This window comes from Stegodyphus dumicola, chromosome 10 (genome assembly GCF_044657685.1).
Source record: "Stegodyphus dumicola isolate Sdum_Otavi_A_Nest chromosome 10, ASM4465768v1".
Lineage (NCBI taxonomy): Eukaryota > Metazoa > Arthropoda > Arachnida > Araneae > Eresidae > Stegodyphus > Stegodyphus dumicola.
The window spans coordinates 44,227,933-44,247,094 of NC_140777.1; the positions used below are offsets into that span (position 1 = coordinate 44,227,933).

At 33.2% G+C, this 19,162-nt stretch overlaps 1 protein-coding gene across 3 annotated transcripts in view; it reads right to left on the reverse strand.

Annotated features, from left to right (window-relative positions):
• Window positions 1-2,585: 2,585 nt before the first annotated feature.
• Window positions 2,586-19,162, reverse strand: part of LOC118195153 (neuropilin-2-like) — a 70,096-nt gene continuing 53,519 nt past the window's right edge. Inside the window, exons 11-12 of one of the 3 annotated variants that reach the window (XM_085824902.1) lie at window positions 17,175-17,337; window positions 2,586-2,771 (exon numbers count right to left, since the gene is read on the reverse strand). In XM_085824902.1, the coding sequence (XP_085681028.1) occupies window positions 2,761-2,771; window positions 17,175-17,337 (174 nt within the window). In that variant the 3' untranslated portion in view covers window positions 2,586-2,760. Of the gene's footprint in view, window positions 2,772-11,691; window positions 12,006-17,174; window positions 17,338-19,162 lie in introns of those variants that run through there. The other 2 variants (XM_085824903.1, XM_035366409.2) reach the window with 2 other exon arrangements.

The following is a 19,162-nucleotide window of genomic DNA, read 5'->3' on the forward strand; positions in this document are numbered from 1 at the left end:
CCTACATGTGTGAGATGCCAAAAATCACATGTGGCTTCCTATAAGGGATGTGAGTTTTTTCCTAAAATTCGCACCAACCCTGATATCAAAGCCGCTGAGCCGCACAAAAAAATTAAAGAAAATTCCTTCAAAGGTTAAGAAACCTATCTCTGATAGTGCCCATATTTCAAAATCCCCGACACTTAATTTTACGACCAACAAAACGATTGTAATTTCTGATGCCTCCTCGGAAATTCATATTTGGACAACTTCGCTGAGTTCTTTGGCAGTGTTCTAAAATTTGCCAATCTGTTAAAGAACTTTTCTTCTAAAGAAAATTCCACCCGGCTATGCAATTTTTAGATGTGATAGAGCTGTTACATTATTAGTTTAAACTACTACGAACGATGACTGTTTTTTCAGCTTCCATTTCAAACATCAGATGATGCCACACCACGGAGGATGATTCTGCATTTTCTTCTCACGACGTTACTTCGCTTTCGCCCTGTCATGTTTTTGACCTTTTATTTCACTATTTTTTCTCCTTATGACTGTTAACTAATTTCGTAAGATTGTTTATATTTTCAGGTTTTCACTATTTCATACAGCCGGAACATAGCTAGTTGTTATACTATAGTTAATCGCGGCATTAGTCATGTCTCATGTCTCATCTCTCATCTCTCACAAGTCATGTCTCATGTCTCATCTGCTTTCGGTTGTTTAGTTAGCTGCTGTTGTTATAGTTGCGAGTTCAGCGTGAGATCGGATTAGCTTTCTCTTTAGATGCGCTTTTCATTGCGTTGTGATTAACGTTCTTAGTAGTTTGAAGTATAACTGCTGATTACATTGTGTGATATTGTGACTGCTTGTACGAATATTTCTGGGGAAAATTCCAGAGTTCTGAAATATTTATTTTGATGAAATAAATTTCTTAACTTATTATCAGACTCATGCATTCAATCTATTACGAACCCGTACGCACGCAACAATATGTATGATTTTATTAACCTATAATTAAGTTCCGTATAAACACACAATGATGATTTTTCCCGTTAAAGTGTGTATTTTTTTCTGGAAGATCCTGTACTGACTTCTCACCGTATTTCCTCGCGTAATTTTCCATCTAGCTTTTTAGGGTCAGATTCGAAAAATTAGAACAAAAAATTCTGTAATTTTTCCTTTTCCTTGGTGTGTTTAGAGAAGGAACTCCACTTCGTTTCATAAAAAAAAAAAATGGACTCGTTCATGTAGTGATTGTTTGCGTCTTACTAACACCTAGCTGCGAACTACTACTGCGACCTACCTGCGAAGGCCACGCCGAAACTTTCCATTCAAACTGTTGAACTTTATATCAGCGTAATGCCAGAACCGACCCATCACGGCGTAGCAAACTCGAACTTATATATATTCAGTCTACGATTTTGTTGAGTCAACTGCATCTTCTCCTTCTCTAATTATTTATGGATGACTGAGGCCTAAGAAGTAGCAGGGACAGCAATAAGAACGGGTGAGATTCAAATTATATTGAAATGAAAATTAAAATATCTCGTTAGATATAATGTTAATATTACTGTTTATATCAATTGTAATGTAGGGTTCTTTTAAAAAAATAATATTGTGATAGTTAAGTGTAGTTTACCCATGACTACTCATGTAGTTTACCCATGTAACATAAAGGTTTGTAAAATTTGGAAATATATTTTTATATCTGTTTTTAACTGGTCAGTTTTAGAAATCATTTTAAATCTTCGCTAATGCTATTAAACCTTTAATAAATGAGCTATTTTTTTTAATTGCTGCAACGCTCTTATGCTTAAGTTTTTACTTAAGTTGCTTAAGTGCAATGCTCTTATAATTATAATACTTAACTGTATATGCAATGTAATTCACTTTCGTAGAAGTAATAAGAAGGATCACTCGATTTTATGCAAATTGACAAAACAAATGAGGATGCCTTGTCTCAATAAGAAATCACTTCTAAAATAAGGGAAATGAAAAAATTCTAAAATAAATGGCTATCGTTTTCGTCTAAAGTTTCTTACCGACTTGAAATAGTAACCATTCTTTTGTATAAATTTTTAATTTATTCCTGATTTTGTCAAGAATAAAGTATATAAGATTTTTCAAATGTATAAGAAGTTTAATTAGAAAATATAAATTGTAGATGAAAAGTATATAAGAAATTTTTAAAAATATCTTATTCATATCCGATAAAGTAGCCAATGTTTTAATCGGGATTTTTCTGATTTGTATTTCAAAATTATTTCTATAAAAAATATTAAATTCATAAAATAATCATTGATCTATACTAAGCATTACAGTACCAGATGTATAAATGTATTCATAAAATACTGCAGAGAAGAAAACGTTAAAATAATAGAGTAAAAAGAAGTAGAAAACAGTTTTCATTTTCTTAATATATAATAAATCATTTCTAAATTCTTTAATGAAGTATATAAAAAATTTCAGGAATCATAAATAAAAAATGATTTGTTAAAATAATGATGGTTACTTCTTAACCTCTGTTGTGAATCACCATTTTTCTTTTTTTAATAATTTTATCGTCCGGAATTCGAGAGGGGAAAATTATTTTAATAATTTAATTTCCGAAGGACGAGGTTACAGTAAGAACATAACAAATTTTAATGTTAAGTGTCTTTGCGGCATAGGTGTACTTAAAACATATCAAGTCGAAAGTTTCCTTGAGAGGTTGGTGGCAGGGAATGGAAACCTGTGTCAACGACAGTCCTTTACGTCTTGGCCCCAAAAGAATTCGTGGACTCATCTAGAATCTGATTGGAGATCAAAAGGATTATAAAGAGCAGCAACAAGCTTGATACAAAATCATTTGGTTTCCAAGTATATTAATGCAACCACGACAGTAAATTATCAATTTACAGGAAACTATTTGCATATGACATAGTGTACACAGTATCATCACAAAACTTCTGTCCTAATCACTCCCATAAAATACTCAGAATAAAACGTAAATATGGCTCTCTGTAATACCTTTAAACGCTGTCAATGCTTTTCTTTTCATTAAATAAAATTTATAATTTCTTTTATAATTTTTTATGAAACCATAATATGACCGAAAACATTTTTTATGATACGAGAACACGTACTTTTCTTTAAATTTATCATAACGTACGGATGTTTTGATACTACAATAAAGCATTTACGATATATTAATTGTACCTAAATAAGACACACCACTATAAGAAATCTGGTTTGAAATTCTATATTCTGGACGAAAGATATGTTTGTGAATCAACTAGAGTCGGCGGATAAGCCGTAATCCAAGACTCAATGCCAGCAAACAAGCCACTTACGGAAAAACTTCTTTGAATAATATGATAGCCTGAATAAGTAGTTGCCAAACATATGTAGAGTACTTGTACTCCAGAATCTAGTTCGTCAGTTCTTATTACTATCTTTTTCTGATATTTTTTCCATGTCTTCAGATGAAAACAACATAAAGCAAAATTCCGAAAATTACTACCCATTCCTTTATTATTGGATGCCGTGCTATGATAATGCTGTTATTTCTACTCGTAGAAGAACAATTTTAGTTATTAAATGTTGCATTTTTATCGTATACTTTTCGTTTCTCGTATACATTTATGATAATGAGCACAATCCTTTAAATTTTATTTTCATGATACTTCATCTATCCTTTAAATTTCCTTTTTGTATATCTCATTTTTTTTAGTATTTCAAATTTCAAGAGCAGATTGCGTGATAGAAGCATTAATGCGATTGAATATTTTTATCATTGTTCTGAGTTCCTTTTGCGGCAAATAAGAAGTAGAATCGTATTGATTTCATTGATATATATTAATCTGTAGAATTTGAATGCAACATTAATAGTTTCAATGATTTTTATTTTCTCGCTTTTATATAGAAGTCAAATGCTTGAATTTCCTTTAATGCGATGTGTAACGAGTATATGAGCCAGGTTTCCTTAGAAATTTCTCCACGAAGGCATCCCTCCCCTTAGGCAGAAAGCCTTTGAGTGCAATGCCATAACTAACTAAACCAAACAAAATAAAATTTTTTAATACAATTATTAATTCTATGCTAAAGTAAAATATCTATTCTTTAACACCTTCCTCATTCGAACTGTTGCATTTAACCGTCTAATATTGGCAGGTATAAAGCAAATTATAAATAAATACATTTCTGGCTTTTATATATATAAAGGAAAAAGAGTGTTTTTAATATTAAAATTTCATTTCGATTACGGTTTTAGAAGTAAGCACAATCTTGATGTATAATAATTTCAAGTTTCTTTAGACTTGAAATAATTACATTTATTATGCAGTGAAAGCAACAGATTTCTAATGGAATTATTTTATTGTTCATTTAATTTTTATATCATAAGCTTATCATTGAATAACAGTTATACATTGAGTCAAACGAATTAAAGCCATTCGTAAGTTTAAACAAAAAACTGAAAAAATTAAGTTATTTTTCATTCACACTGCTGCAGGTAGACTAAGTCTTTCCCTGGATTAATTATTACTATTGCCTGTTAAGAAATTTTCCATCTGACCGACGTCTTAGATTTTCCTGAATTTCTGAATTTCTAAACATAGTACTGCATTATACGTATTTAAGATCCAAAACTGGTATTTAGTAAATTTTGGGACACAAAAATTCCCACTTTCAGATGATGGAATTCAGCGCAGCCATATGGAATTGAAGCTGTAGAATAAGATGGGCAAAAACAAAGATTCTATTTTCTTCAATCCAGACCTTTATATTCACTTTTTGATGGAGTGCTCCCATGTAATGAAATGCGTTCATTGAAAATCCAGCAATGTTTTCAGCCACAATTTCCCCCCCCCAATGGCAGATTGTGAACAGTAACAGTGTAACCCAGTCCATTAACCTGTACACGGTTAGCTGTGGTGGTCTCTTTATTACGGAGGCACCTAATAGGTGGGCCACCATCGCCTCCTATGAAGAGACGTACAATTACAACCATGCTTTCTCCGAGATTCGAACCCAGGCCCTTCGGTATCGCAGCCAGCTTCCCTAACCACTATACCGGCTGGACGGTTTTCAGCTACAAATATTAGTCATCATTTACAACTAATGCCAGCTTCGAAAGTCCATAACAGTCTTTCGCTGTTATTCACGACATCAGCGTTGAACTGAAACTTCCTGCGCGTTTGATTCTGACCCTTATCTAAAGCTTTATTTCTTATGAATGTTTTTCATCTGATTTTTTTTTTTTTATGTTAAACTCGGAATAACTTTGACAGAGCTGGCGATAGTGCAAAACTGTAACGCGAAGCTGTTTCTAAAACATTCAAACCTCGGCTTAAATGCACAACAACCAATTTGCATTCTGGTAAGGACTATGGAAAGAAGTTGAAGTAAAGTTCAAATCATAGATGGTAAATTAATAAAATCCTATAGGTAATATACAGCAAATGGCAAAAACGTTCTTTATAAAGGTGGTGATGCCACTCAGGGGGATAAAAAATACTCAAGAGCCGCAAACAGGTTTTCTAAAAGACGCTACCATCCAAGGTTATTTAAAGATATTTGGAAAAAATTTAAAGGCAAGTAGACGGGAGCGAAAAAGGCAGACTCATAATGGAATGTGTGTGAGTAAAAATGTCGAGATGTGAGGTAGTAAAGAGTGCTGTTAAGTCGTAGACGAAAACCTCGGTTGGAGTAAATCTTGATTCTTCATGTGGGTTTTCTGCGGTATGATCACTACACTAGTGTAGAGCTCACTTATATCTAAGAACGTCTATGACATATTCTAATTCGTTTAATACATATTCTTTGCTTATACACTCAAGAGCCAAAACATTATGACCACCCGTCAATAACGAGTTGAGCCACCTTTGGCGCGCAACACAGCTTCAACCCGCCTTGGCATGGATGCCACAAGTCCTTGATAGATGGCCGGAGACAGATTGTACCAGATGTTGTAGCAACGGTCACGCAAATCCGAGATATTGCGAATTGGTGGTCTTTGACCTCTGAGCTGCCGTCCCATGACATCCCAAAAGTGTTCTATCGGATTGAGATCCGGTGAGTTAGGCAGCCAGGACATTAACTGGAAATCAGCAACATGTTCCTGGTACCACTCCAACACAATTGTAGCCTTGTGGCACGGGGCGTTGTCCTGTTGGAACATTCCATTTCCAGCTGGAAAAACAGAGGCCATGTAAGGGTGCAACTGGTCCGCAGTGATGTTCAGATACCCTGTAGCATTCATGGTCTGCTCTACCACAACCACGGGTCCCAGAGACGCCCAAGAGAACGTCCCCCATAGCATAATATCGCCACCACCGGCCTGTGTATGACCTACTGTGCATTGAGGGAGCAAGCCTGGAAGACGGCGTATCCTGAAACGGCCATCGGCGTGATGAATGACAAACCATGATTCATCTGGCCAGGCAACTCTCTCCCACTGATCCATGGACCATTCGCGATGTTCCCGGGCCCAGCGCAGGCTCAGTTGGCGATGACGCTTGGTCAGCAAAGGCACACGAGTGGGACGTTTGCTGCGTAGCCCAATATCCAACAGTGTCCGCTGAACAGTGTGATCCGATACTTTTCTACTTGGCCCTGCATTGTATTCGGCTGTCAGCTGAGCAACTGTCTGTCTGTTTTGCTTCACCATGCGAGACAGTCTCCGACGACCTTTTTCTTTGATAGCGTGTGGACGTCCAACACCATGTCGTCTACTGCTGGTTTCACCTTCATTCATCCACTTTTCATACGTACTAACAACTGTAGATCGCGAACAACCCACGAGTCGTGCAGTTTCGGAAATACTTGTTCCGAGCCTTAGAGCCATTACAATCTGCCCTCTATCAAAGTCGCTTAGATCCGCAGCCTTTCCCATCACACACAGAAGTAAGTGAAAGAATGATTCTTCAGACTCTCCAGCAGCAATTAAATACCACTTCCACCTGATCACGTGCCTTCTACGTCATCCAGGCGCGTTTCATCGCAAAATGTAGGGCTGGTCATAATGTTTTGGCTCTTGAGTGTATGCATTTAATCAATGGGGGGGGGGAGAGGACGGAAAAGTTGCAGCTGCTCGGGAATTGTTCACTGTATCTTTTTCGAGTACCTGTTCCGTTTCAGCTGCAACTTCATAGATAAAATGTATGTCGGCTAACACCGCAGTCATACAGTAATGTGCACCGTTGAGATTCGGACGGGAAGTGATGATTTACGCCAGCAAAATTTTTTTATCTGCTATGTTATAACAATGTACCATCAGGCCTGAAATTTCCGCACACATATTCCAATGCAAAATATGCTTTTTTGGCTCCCTGAACTTGCCCTTAAATTTTTTGCAGATATATTTGTATCACCCTGCCTATTTGTCCCCTAAAAATAGTACAGCACATTACACGAATAAAAAAAAAAGTCTCAATTAAATTATCAATAATTTTGCACATTTCGCCTAAAGTAATTATTTATACAGATAAATAAATGATCTATCCTACTTTTGTATCGTTATATGGAAAGCGTGTTCTGTGAGCATAATTTATTTCATATTCTATAATAAATAGCATATAAAAACTTTATTGGTAAAGCCCTTACAAAAGCCTTTATTTGTAATATATAAAATTACTTAAAAACTATTTCTCTTAAAAGCCGCCATTTAAGGAAAACGGTTTCAAGTCTTTAATATGCATTTAAGACTTATTTATCTCTAATACGCATTTTAAAAGAGTATTACTCCGAGGAAAGAAGGAAGAGAACTTAACCAGAGTCGTAGCTAGAGTTTTCAGCGCCCAGGGACAACTGAAGATTTCGCGCCCCCTACTGCCTGCCAAGAATGGAAAACATTTAATTCTAAAATGTCGTAACATCAGTTTGACGTCCCTTGGATTCTGCGCCCGGGGACAGATGCCCCCCTTGCCCCCCTCTAGCTACGCCCCTGAACTTAACATCAGTTTGCCTTTATGAGCATTTTAGGTCACGATGAAGTTTTACAAACATTTCGTGGTATAATAGCGTTACTCTGGGGAGATCGGATCGCAAATTAATCTAACAAAGAAATAAGAAACAAAAGGTAAAAATAAATAATTGCGTAATAAAGAAACGATTATTTTGCATGAAATAATCCAGTTAAGCTCGCACTAATCAACAACGAATCTTAACGAACTATATATTAATTGTGTTACAAGTGTAGTGTTTCACTTTTAAAATTTAATTATGGTCTCAGAATATTAAAGAGTATTATTTTTGAACAGCTGATAATTACTGCTATCAAATGCTTAATCTGTTCTTCCGTTTCACACTGTCAAAATATGTTTCTGTTTACGTGAGAGAACGGTTAGAATAAAGCCCGAATTCTAAACCTTTAATACAATATATTTCGCATAGATGGCGCCATTGTTTAGAAACATTTGAAAATGCAAAGAAAACATATCAAATAAAATAGCTTGGGAAAATCATCCCTTCCCAACAAAATCATTGCAAACTTTTCGAAATATAAGTGCATGTTTCAAAATTTTGCTTTTGTTTTCAACGTTATATATGTGTAAATCAGTACTATTTCAATGAAATTAGTCAAACCTAAACGAAGAATCCGACTAGAGCATCTTTAAAATATGATTTGCTCTTGAACTATTAACCTCAAATCATATTCTAAAGTACCGAATTCTTATGCCCACGAACTCCGGGCCCAGGGTCCTAGATTTTAAAGACCTTCAAATTATACTTTAATTCTTCATAATTCTGTAGTTTTGTGATGAAAGTGATTCTCTTATCACACAGAGAAGGTTCTTTCTTAGGTGTTACTTTATTCAGTTGTTCATACTCTACTAAAAACCTGCATATTTTGTGATTGGTAAAGATATGTGTTTATAGCATTTTCCTAGGTTTCAATGAAGTGAATTGCAAATATGTTAAATCAAAGAATTTGTAATGTTCCCTTACAAATTCTTTGGTTAAATAGTAACGAGCTATCTTTCTTTTGTGGTGGCGCCATCTCTGAATAGAGTCAAGAGCTATTTAACGCAATTTTCACTATTCTTTCAAATTAAATATTTGTAACAGTATGATAATACAAATTATGAAAGACAGTAAAGTCTGACCCGTGGGAAACTGCATATTCACTTTTCATAAACGAAATATATACAGAGAATATAAATTCAAGACTCTTATCTGCTAACCATTGTTAACGCACAATATGTATTTAAGTGCATGGAAACGGCGCTCCAGTATTTTGAACCTGTTCATCTATATTTATGATGAATAAGGTGTCAAAGATGATAGATATATAAAAAAATTTTCGTGACTAGGCAAAACTTCGTATACCATAAAAATACCTTAAGCTTTAATAAAATCATTATTTCATGAAAAATAAAAGATATTTATTGTGAGGAATCAACAAAAACAAATAAATTAGTCTGGCCCAAAGTTGTTAAAAGTAAGCCAAGTGTTTAATTCGATAAACAAGCTTCAGAAGGAATTTTGGAGTTTACAAACCATTGATTCCATTTGCCAAAATTTTTTGGCAGTACTGCATCTATGTCGGACATCCACACAAATGATGATCCAGTAGCACACACCCCACAAAAAATCAGTAAAATCCAAAATAAGCATAAAGACTGAATTAATGTGATGCAGGCTTGTTTTTATAATGTTCTGAAGTTCTCAAAATACCAAGTGCAGTTAATTAATTAGTTCATCTGTTATAACAACAATGTGTTAAAAATATTAACCAGAACGAACTGAAATTTATGTACAATAAGTATAATATATGAAAATTAAATTTTAAGAAAATAAAAAGTAATGAAACGCGCTAAATACTTACGAGTTGGTAGAAAATAGGAATAAAAAAATCTGAAAGGGTTTAGATTTTAATATCGCTGAAGACGGCTTTTTTAAAGTTTAATATAGTTTATCAATAGAGAATATTGATAGAGATGGCCCAGTTGCGAAACATTTTGTAGGATGCTAGATGAAACTTAGACTAACACGGTAACGTTACGTATTTTCTGTATATTCCAAAGTGAAAAAAAAAATATGTAACGTAATTCTATAAAAATATTTAATATTTTTAATTAGAGTGACTATGAATTAAATTTATTTTGATTTAAATCAATCAGATTAAAAGTAGAAAAAAATATTTTTAATTATGCACCTACTGCTTTTAAATATTTGGTTTGTTAATAATTAACATACAGATTAACTATGAATGAGCATCTTACAATTTTTCGAATGGTAGCACACTCGAATGAAAACTGAACAACCGATAATTTGTTTATTTATTTTTTCCCTAATTATGCATTCAAACAGCTCTCCTTTTTCCTTTCAATTTGTTAAAGCCTTACAATAGAATTACAAATTTATTCTAACATGTTATTTTAGAATATTATTGAGATGATTTATGATAGCAGTCTCGCTAAAACACTTATGTTATTAAAATGCACATTATTTTTTAAGACAACGCATGAAACAAAATCACGAGGAAAGCTGGAATAAAGAAGCAGTTTAAGAAAATGAAAGGTTAACCATTCATTCTCAGTACACGAAAGAAAACTTCTAAATTCAAAATAAATAGAATTAAAAAATCTAAAATAAATCTGAATGAGTTCAGATTTTAACTAACGCCCAAGAGGACTCCTTTAAAGTTTAATATAGTTTTTCAGAAGCGATTATCCAGAGACGACCCAGGCGGAACGTTTCCGACTTCCATGAAGCGCCTCGCCGTGTTCTTTGGAGTAGCTTGGGAGTACGACCGTACTTGTGCTTATTTCCGCCGTACAGTTTCCGCACACTGACTTGCCCCATTTCTTCACTGTTTTCAGGAGCAATTCCACGTACTTGCCTAAGTCTGAGCACGCTGGTCTGAGGCCTTCTCACGGCCACATTCGTTCTCTATTGCTCAGACATTCTATTCTCCGCCATTTTCTACTTTACTCCTTCCCATAAGCCTTTCGTGGTTGTAGTTGACACTGATCTCCATGTCTTACTGAAATATCTAAATGAGGCATGCTTGGTCAAAAACGAGTAAAAGTCTTGACAGCAAATAACTTAAAACTTTACACTATGGTGATAGAGATGTTCAAACTGATCTTTAATCAACGTAATTTTGATATCAGTAAGTAGAAATTCTTATTGGTTTCGGAAAATCATATGTTTGCGACAGTATGAGATTAATTTTAATTTGCTAAATTGGTGAATTTATTTTCATGGTTTGGTTTTGCACTTGATTTACTTATGCTATCTGAATTTAAATGATATTGTAGATTAGTTCGAAAATTAAATCTTTTATATGTTTGCACATTTTTTAATTATTTTAATAATAATAATTTATAATAATAATAATAATAATAATAATAATTTATTTAATAATAATAATAATTTATTTATCTGAAATTTGCTTTTTTACGTATATACATGTTTGCTAAAATTTAAATTTTTTTTAATTTATTAATTAAATTATAAGGTTGGTTCGCATCTTTTCGTGGTATAACTGGAAGCACACTCGACGCGTATTCAAGAGATCTAGGATTCGATTCCCGGCGAAGGCATAGTATATTGTTCACGTTTCCTGCTTCAAAATCACCTAATGACTCTACAAGTGGCTCCCGAACTAAAAGATGGTGGACGATAGGATTTCATTTCAATAAATAATTTATAGATAATGCATGAAATAAAATAGTGAACATGAAATATTTTCATCTCCACTATGTATAAATAAAAGTATGAGAATTTGAGGAATATGTTTTATTATATTTCAAATATTAAAGTAACATAACTGTCAGAGTAAAGGAAGAAGATAATTACACATAAAAGAGAATGATTTCAGATTTTAAAATACACAATACATTCTAATCAGTAAACTAATTTAAAAGAACATTTTCATCAAAAAATTAAATGTTAGCTTAGCATCAAAGTCTGTCTGTCACATTAGAGTTTTCTACGCTGAAAAGATTCTAGTCATATTCTTTATTTGTTGGGTAAGTTAAATTCTTTAGGAATAACACGAGAGAATGCTGCTCGACCAAGATGTGGAAATCAATTTTCTGGGAATAAAGAAAAAAAATTCTTAATTATAATTTTTAAGACACTCAGCTGTTTTTCTTCACCTAAAATTAAATTAATCAAAAAAATTCTTAATTTTAACTCTTAGGAATTTCATTTATCCCCCTTTTATTTATTTATTTATTTATTTATTTTCTTCTAAAATTCGAATTTATGAAAATTTCTCAAAACGAAGAAAAAATGCCCTTGTAAATGAAGTTTAGGGAACAATAACAATAATATCCATCAATTTTAAACTATGTGTATTCCGAAGTACAATATAAATAAAATACATTAGTATATGTAGCTGCGCCAAACGTCCACCAAATGTCTTTGTATTTTAGACTACACATAATCATATTTTTTCAGTAAAAGTTTTCAAGCTTTTCAAACAATATCACAGTTATAAAAGTTTTATGCAGTTATCCCTTACTTTGAATAATCGCAAAAAAAATTCGAAATTTTATAACATAAATAATTTTTATTATTATTACTTGCATTTTAATATCTGTAGCGATCTCGAGAGCAAATCAACGCTCGCAAATTCGAAAGAATTGGAATTTTTGAACTCTTTGCTTGAACTCTCGCACGGAAGCTCTTTGTCTGGTACTAACAACTAGACCAGCGGTCGTCAACCGGTGGTCCACGGACTACTGTTGGTCCGTGAAAACGTTTTGATGGTCCGCAGAAAAAATTGGGACATTATTGATATTTTTATGAAGATTCAGTTTAAAAAATGACGAGTAACAAAACCTATTGTGGAATATGGATTGTACTTTTTTTTAACTTTAGCTACTACGTTTAGTGAAATTCCTTCTGAATTTAATGACTTTTTAGCTATTTTTGCAGGTGTATCTAGCGACATTTGAAAGGGAGAGATGGCATCCATGGATATGCTGCTGTTATCAATAATGGAATTCTATTTCCTGTCGAATTAAACATATGCTATTGTAGTCGTTAATAGCACAGATTTTCTTGGTGTCAATATAGGCAACTTGATGGATTTTTATGCGAACCATCTGCATTCTCGTTTATGATTGCATCTGGAAGTTTCCGTTTTTCTTTTGTCTAATTGTTGATCGATGGCGCCATTGCTGAGTAAGCGATGATTATTATGTTTACAATAATTGAAAATTGGAGGCATAACACTTTCAGCTTATTGATATTGCTTTGCGTTTGCCGGTTTGTCCCTGCTTTTCGTGAAGTTTTTTTTTTTTTTTTTTTTTTCAGAATTACGGAAATGTGAAACGTTATGTACAAGAAGGTAAGACTTTTGCACTTTTCATATAATTTTTCAATGGAAACGAAATATGTGTACCAGTGAGATGTTAATAGTGTCTTAATTGTTACTCATAATCAGGGGCGTAGCCTGAATTTCCGTAAAGGCATGCTGCTGAAGACCAAATGTTTCGAAAATTATATTAGCAAATGAAAATTAGAATTACATGCATTGGAAAGTTGAATATTGTTTTTGCGTATTAATATGTTGTTTTTAAAGTCTGGCTTAAGGGATTTTTTTAAATAATTCATATTATTGGACCGCCAAATATAAAATTATATATGTGAAGTTCTAAGGGTTGATGACTGCTGAATTAGATGGTGACACGAGCAAGCAACTACTCACTCGAAGCCACCGAGATCTTTCTCACCACGTGATCGCTACACATCATTTGTAAGAGCATTATTGAAATTATGGTGTTTACAGGCATTATTGTATTACATTTCTAATTTTCTCGTTTATTCTTTCTTTAAGTGCAAACGTTTCCATCTATTAGGTATATCCACTTGAATCAACTCATATATTATTATTCTTCAGTGGTTAAGGGCTGCTTTGCAGCTACTTATAAAAATCTCCGTTCCTTGCATAAAGTAACTGGCCTTTGTGAATAGCACTACTACGTTCGAATAAAAAATAGAAAACATTAAGAATATATAACAAAAATTACACTCAGTCATAAATTGAGGGTATTTAACATTTTCTTTTTTGAGAAGGGTAAAAGAACAGTTGTACAGAGGTAATAATAGGCCAGTGCTGTCTCAACATAGTCTAAATTTAATATACAATTATCCATAAATTTTCATATTATTTACCATAATTCCAAGCAACTTTTCTATACATTTTGCTTTTAATCATATTACACGCAATCAGTTTTACTGTAATTATTCAATTTCTAAAATTATTAATATTTTTTAATTAGGCTAGGTTAGGTTATTTTATTACGGCAATGCCTCGAGGGCTATCTGCCTAAGGGGAGGAATTCCTGTGGAGGACTTTCTAAGGAAACCTGGCTCATATACACGTTACACATGGGGAAAATTACGAAAACACCCATGCAGCCAACCCGTTCGCGGGATTCGAACTACCAGTGTTCAGCGACTTTACCGCTCGGGCGGGTGGTGAGCCTATTTTTTAATTAATTATATTCGTTACAGCACTATTCAATATCAAAACATTTTCTATATTACACTCAAAATGAACTTTTATATCAATGCCTATACATATAATCAATCAATATTAATTCAAAAATTTTAACTGCGAGCATAATTCAAAAATACAGTAATCAGTTAAGAATTAGTAACCTTCCCAGAATAAAATAATTGCAAATTCGTTACTCAATTTAATTAAACGTAATTACGAAAAACTAAATGTTTTGATAGTGTAAAATTTTAACCATTTTCATAAAAGAATGCTAAATTTTTTAAATCCAATATAATAAGAAAACAAAATTTTATATTTCAAGTTTTAAATACCATTAATTGTTAGCACTTCCTATATGGATGATACTAAAACATTTCTGGCTGCATTAACTTACTTTATTCATAAAAACACTTATGTGAAATTTTTAAATCCACAGCACTATCTGAGTGTCGTTCCATTAAAAAATTGAACCTGATTGTTCAGTTTTCATTTGACGAAAATAACATTAACGAAGAAGAGAGAAACTGAAAATAAATTTATCACATATAAAATTGAAGTACGTTCTTTAAACAGAGATTAACGATCTTCAATATTACTGAAAATGCGTAGCTGAAATGATTTGGATCGTTCATTTTAAATACTCATTACATCACTTTTATATAAACACTTTCCTGGAGCAATTTCTGAAGCACTGCAGATGACAGATTCCCCCCCCCCCCATTTTCGGATATTCAATAGATCAAGAGCGATGTTTCGTACGGATGCAAAATGAAAACAAATTAGTAGTCATAGGAAATCTTTAGTCATTGTCGTTAACACTATTGTTTGAATTTTGTAGATAAACTGCACTTGAAGTTACGGTTCATTTGTACAGATGAACTTAATTTTCAGGCAGGAATTCCTGTCAATTAGCTCTAATAATGTTGTAAAAACACTAATAGCGTATATATGGATCCATAATTAAGAACAAACCTGGCAGCCGGGGCAGATTAAATATTCATTTTTATTTAAATTTCCTTTTATGGCCACAATTCACTTGGCACTCTAATCATGCCTATTTCAAAACATTTACATTTCTTGTATTGTTCCGATAGGAAGAAAACAGCACGTTAGCGTCTTAACGGCGAGAGGAGAAACAAATTGCGAACGTATTCCAGTATGGAAGCTTATTAAGAGAAAAGTTTTTGATTTATGTTCTGAGTTAACTACATCATCATCGTTATGTTATGTGTATGGATAATTCTAAAAATTACGCAGTCCAGAAAACCTTATTACTGTTTCTACAGTAGAAAAAGTATACCAAAATTAAAATGAGAAATTAACGGGCTATTTCTAGTTTAAATTATAATTTTTATTTACAAATTTTCGTCTTTTATATACATGAAGCTTTCGAAGGAGCAACGTGATAAATCTTTACTGCACAAGTATTCTTAATGCTAAAGAAACTTTACTTTTAATCAATAATTTAGACGAAGTTTGATGTTGAATGCAAAGCTGTGCATTATTTTTAATCTGCAAGTTCGAAAACAGGGATGCACCTGCGACTTAAAGTGATATGGCATCTCCCAGCCCGGGTGGATGCTGCAATCACCTGCGGGAAGATCATCAAACCAATGCACAGAATACATGAGAAGTCCCAATGCATTCCACACGATCTCGATCTGTCTATAACAACTATGCTTAAATTTTATGATCCCTGAATTTATTTCTATAATGCTGTCATAAAATGCAAAATGTCGTGGGACGAAGATCTAGCAAAGTGACAGACTTCTATTCAGGTCCATGAAAGAAGGAAATATTTCATTAAGTATTCTTATTGATCTTCCGACTTGTTGCTTACGCCATTCTAAGATTCCAGAATGACTATATGGCTTGGAGTGACCACTAATTTCCCTCTTGATCCATGTCGTTTCGAAACTCAGTCACCACAGATTATACATCTTGCAATATCACCTCTGCAAGCTATGTATCAATAATGACCATTCAAATTATTCCAGGAAACACTGGGCACAAAATGCTTTGTAGAACAGCATACAAATGCCATATAAATCGTTTCACCATATGAAACGATTTGACTATGTGATTGCTTTAAGATCACAAAGCGACATCTAACGTAACTTTTCGTTTGTGTAGCTTTTGCTCCAATTGATTTAACATCAATGAATGGACCTCTGTTTCCTGAGATACCTCAGGTCTCGTATACATTGGAATAATTCCACTGCATGTAAAGGAAAGTATCATGAGGAAAACACTCTGTATCCAAGAACAATGTTTGTGCCCGTCGTTTTGCTATTATGTTTGTCGCTGACATTGCATGCATTGAGTGTGTGATAACAAGATCACATCCGTCAAGGATTTTTTATAATAAACAGTTTTTCTATAATAAACAGTTTTTCCTAACCTTTACAGATTTCTTCTGTTTAATTTCCTACTCGTTTACTGCCACCATATCGTTTATCACGCCATCTTTTCACAGCTATAAAACCGAATGACAAATGTAAAACGACAGAGTTATTACATAATGTGTTACATCGTGAAAACAGTTTTGCAAAGTTGCAGTAAAATTGTAACGAGAAAGATATGCTTATGGTTACTGAATGGAAGTGTGTAATAAAAAAGTCATGCACATTATAGAAAGAATGTAACACAAAAATGCAAAATCAAAAATAAGAATGTAAAGAATGAAATGTAATAAATGAATGTAAAGAAACAGCTTTAAATGATTCGATATATGATTTTTTTTTAATATTACCATTCCCTTTGCATCCTAGAACTTCTAATCGTAGACATGGTCGTTCGTAATACTCGAGAATTTTAATTTGCACTTTTCTAGTTGATACCGGCTTTAGGAAATTAAATCTTATTTCTAGATCGTTCGTGTAATCGTCAGATTCACACTGGTCACATACGTAGATCTGAAACATAAATGAGGATATTACAGTGATATAAAATTGAATAAAGCAAAGTGTCATAATAGAAACAAATGTTGCTGACGTGTTTTAAAATGTAGTCAGTCTTTAACTATACTTTAGGCTGTTTCCGGAATACGAGATCCGAGTTACCACGTTCGTACTTAAAAATAATTTTAAAAAATAATTAAAAAATTAAATTGATTAAAAAATTTTAAAATGATTTTTTATAATAGTTTTTTTTTTTTCCTTTACTAAATAAAGAAGAATTTGTATGACCGTATGTGCATATGTTCTTCGTGTTGCGGAGAAACAGCGACACCTAGAGCTACCAATTTTGAACATACCTCCACCCGATCCGAAATTCATATTTTATTTGTTATTCGAAATTAATCGTTTTATTTAATGAAATTTTGATTAATAAATTCAGCGATTTAAAGGTGGGAAGTGGCAATACTGTTCGAGATAACAGCATTTTTATCTCAAACGCGCGAGACTGCTGCCGTTTGGTAAAATGTAAGATACTAGTATTACAATTCTAATCAAACAACCGATATCTGCATGTTAAAAGCAACGTGTTGCCTCATCTCGATATAAAATACCTTTATCTTACACACTCGTGCGTGTTGCCATTTAATAAAACGTATGATATCTAATTTTCAGATTTAATCTTCCTGATATTCCGTTAACAAACCAAGCGATTTAAAAACAATAAAAGCAGCATTGCAAAGCGTAATGAATTTTTGCTCTGAAGAGAAATGATTTCTTTTGCATATAAAGATTTAGAAATTGTTATTTTTGTGCCCTGAGGACTGTAATGGATTTTGGAGAGTTATGAACTTGCATGCGTGTTACACATTGAACGATACAGATGAGATCCGTACATCGAACAACTTTGATATTGCGAGAACAGAAGAGCCGCCTTACAGTCAAGATATTACAGTATCACCCGAATCAGCAATACAGGAAGTAAGCTCTTCTTTTATTATTAACAGTAAGGGTTAGTCATTGCTAGAAATAGATGGCCTTTAATTTAGAAGTCAAACAGCAAAAATCAGTGTTATATTTTCAAATTTTCACAAGACTAGTTTCGATGTTTTTACCGAACCATCATCCTCAACCACCAAAGCGCAAATAAATGAGATAAGACATAAGATTCATTTGCGCTTTGGCAGCTGAGGATGATGTTTCAGTAAAACCATTGAAACTAGTCCTGTGAAAATTTGAAAATATAACGCTGAATTTTGTTGTTTGACTTCTAAACTAATACTTGGTCGGCTTGTTATTGTCTTAATTATAGATGGCTTTATTAAAAAACTGGACTTATGTACTAATAGCAAACAAGCATATAGTTTCATGACACAAATAACTGCACTTGGCATAACTATCACTTAAAGATGCAGGTATTACAGCCTTCAAAACAGCCACTCAGAAGTTATGTACTAGAAGCTCATATTCAGGCGAAATGTCAGGTAGAAGAATATACGGTGGCTCACATTTGTCTTCGGACAGTGTTTTTCAGTTTTATTTTCAAATATAGGTTTATTAAATATTAGCAAAATGATGTTTTGAAAAGTAAAACAAGCAGATTTTAAAATACTAGATAATCAGAATATCAAATGACAGTTATTCAGAATGTCTTTGGTGAAAAAAGGAAGTAATTGAAAACGTTATGAAAATGAATTCACATAAGTATTCGGATGATCTGGATAAACAAGTTATTTAATAAGAACACTTAAATAATAGGGCATTTAGTACTTTGTTTGGATATCGTCTAGTTACGAATACACTTTTCGTGCGTTTAGCATGGATTTCACCAATGTTTTTGCTT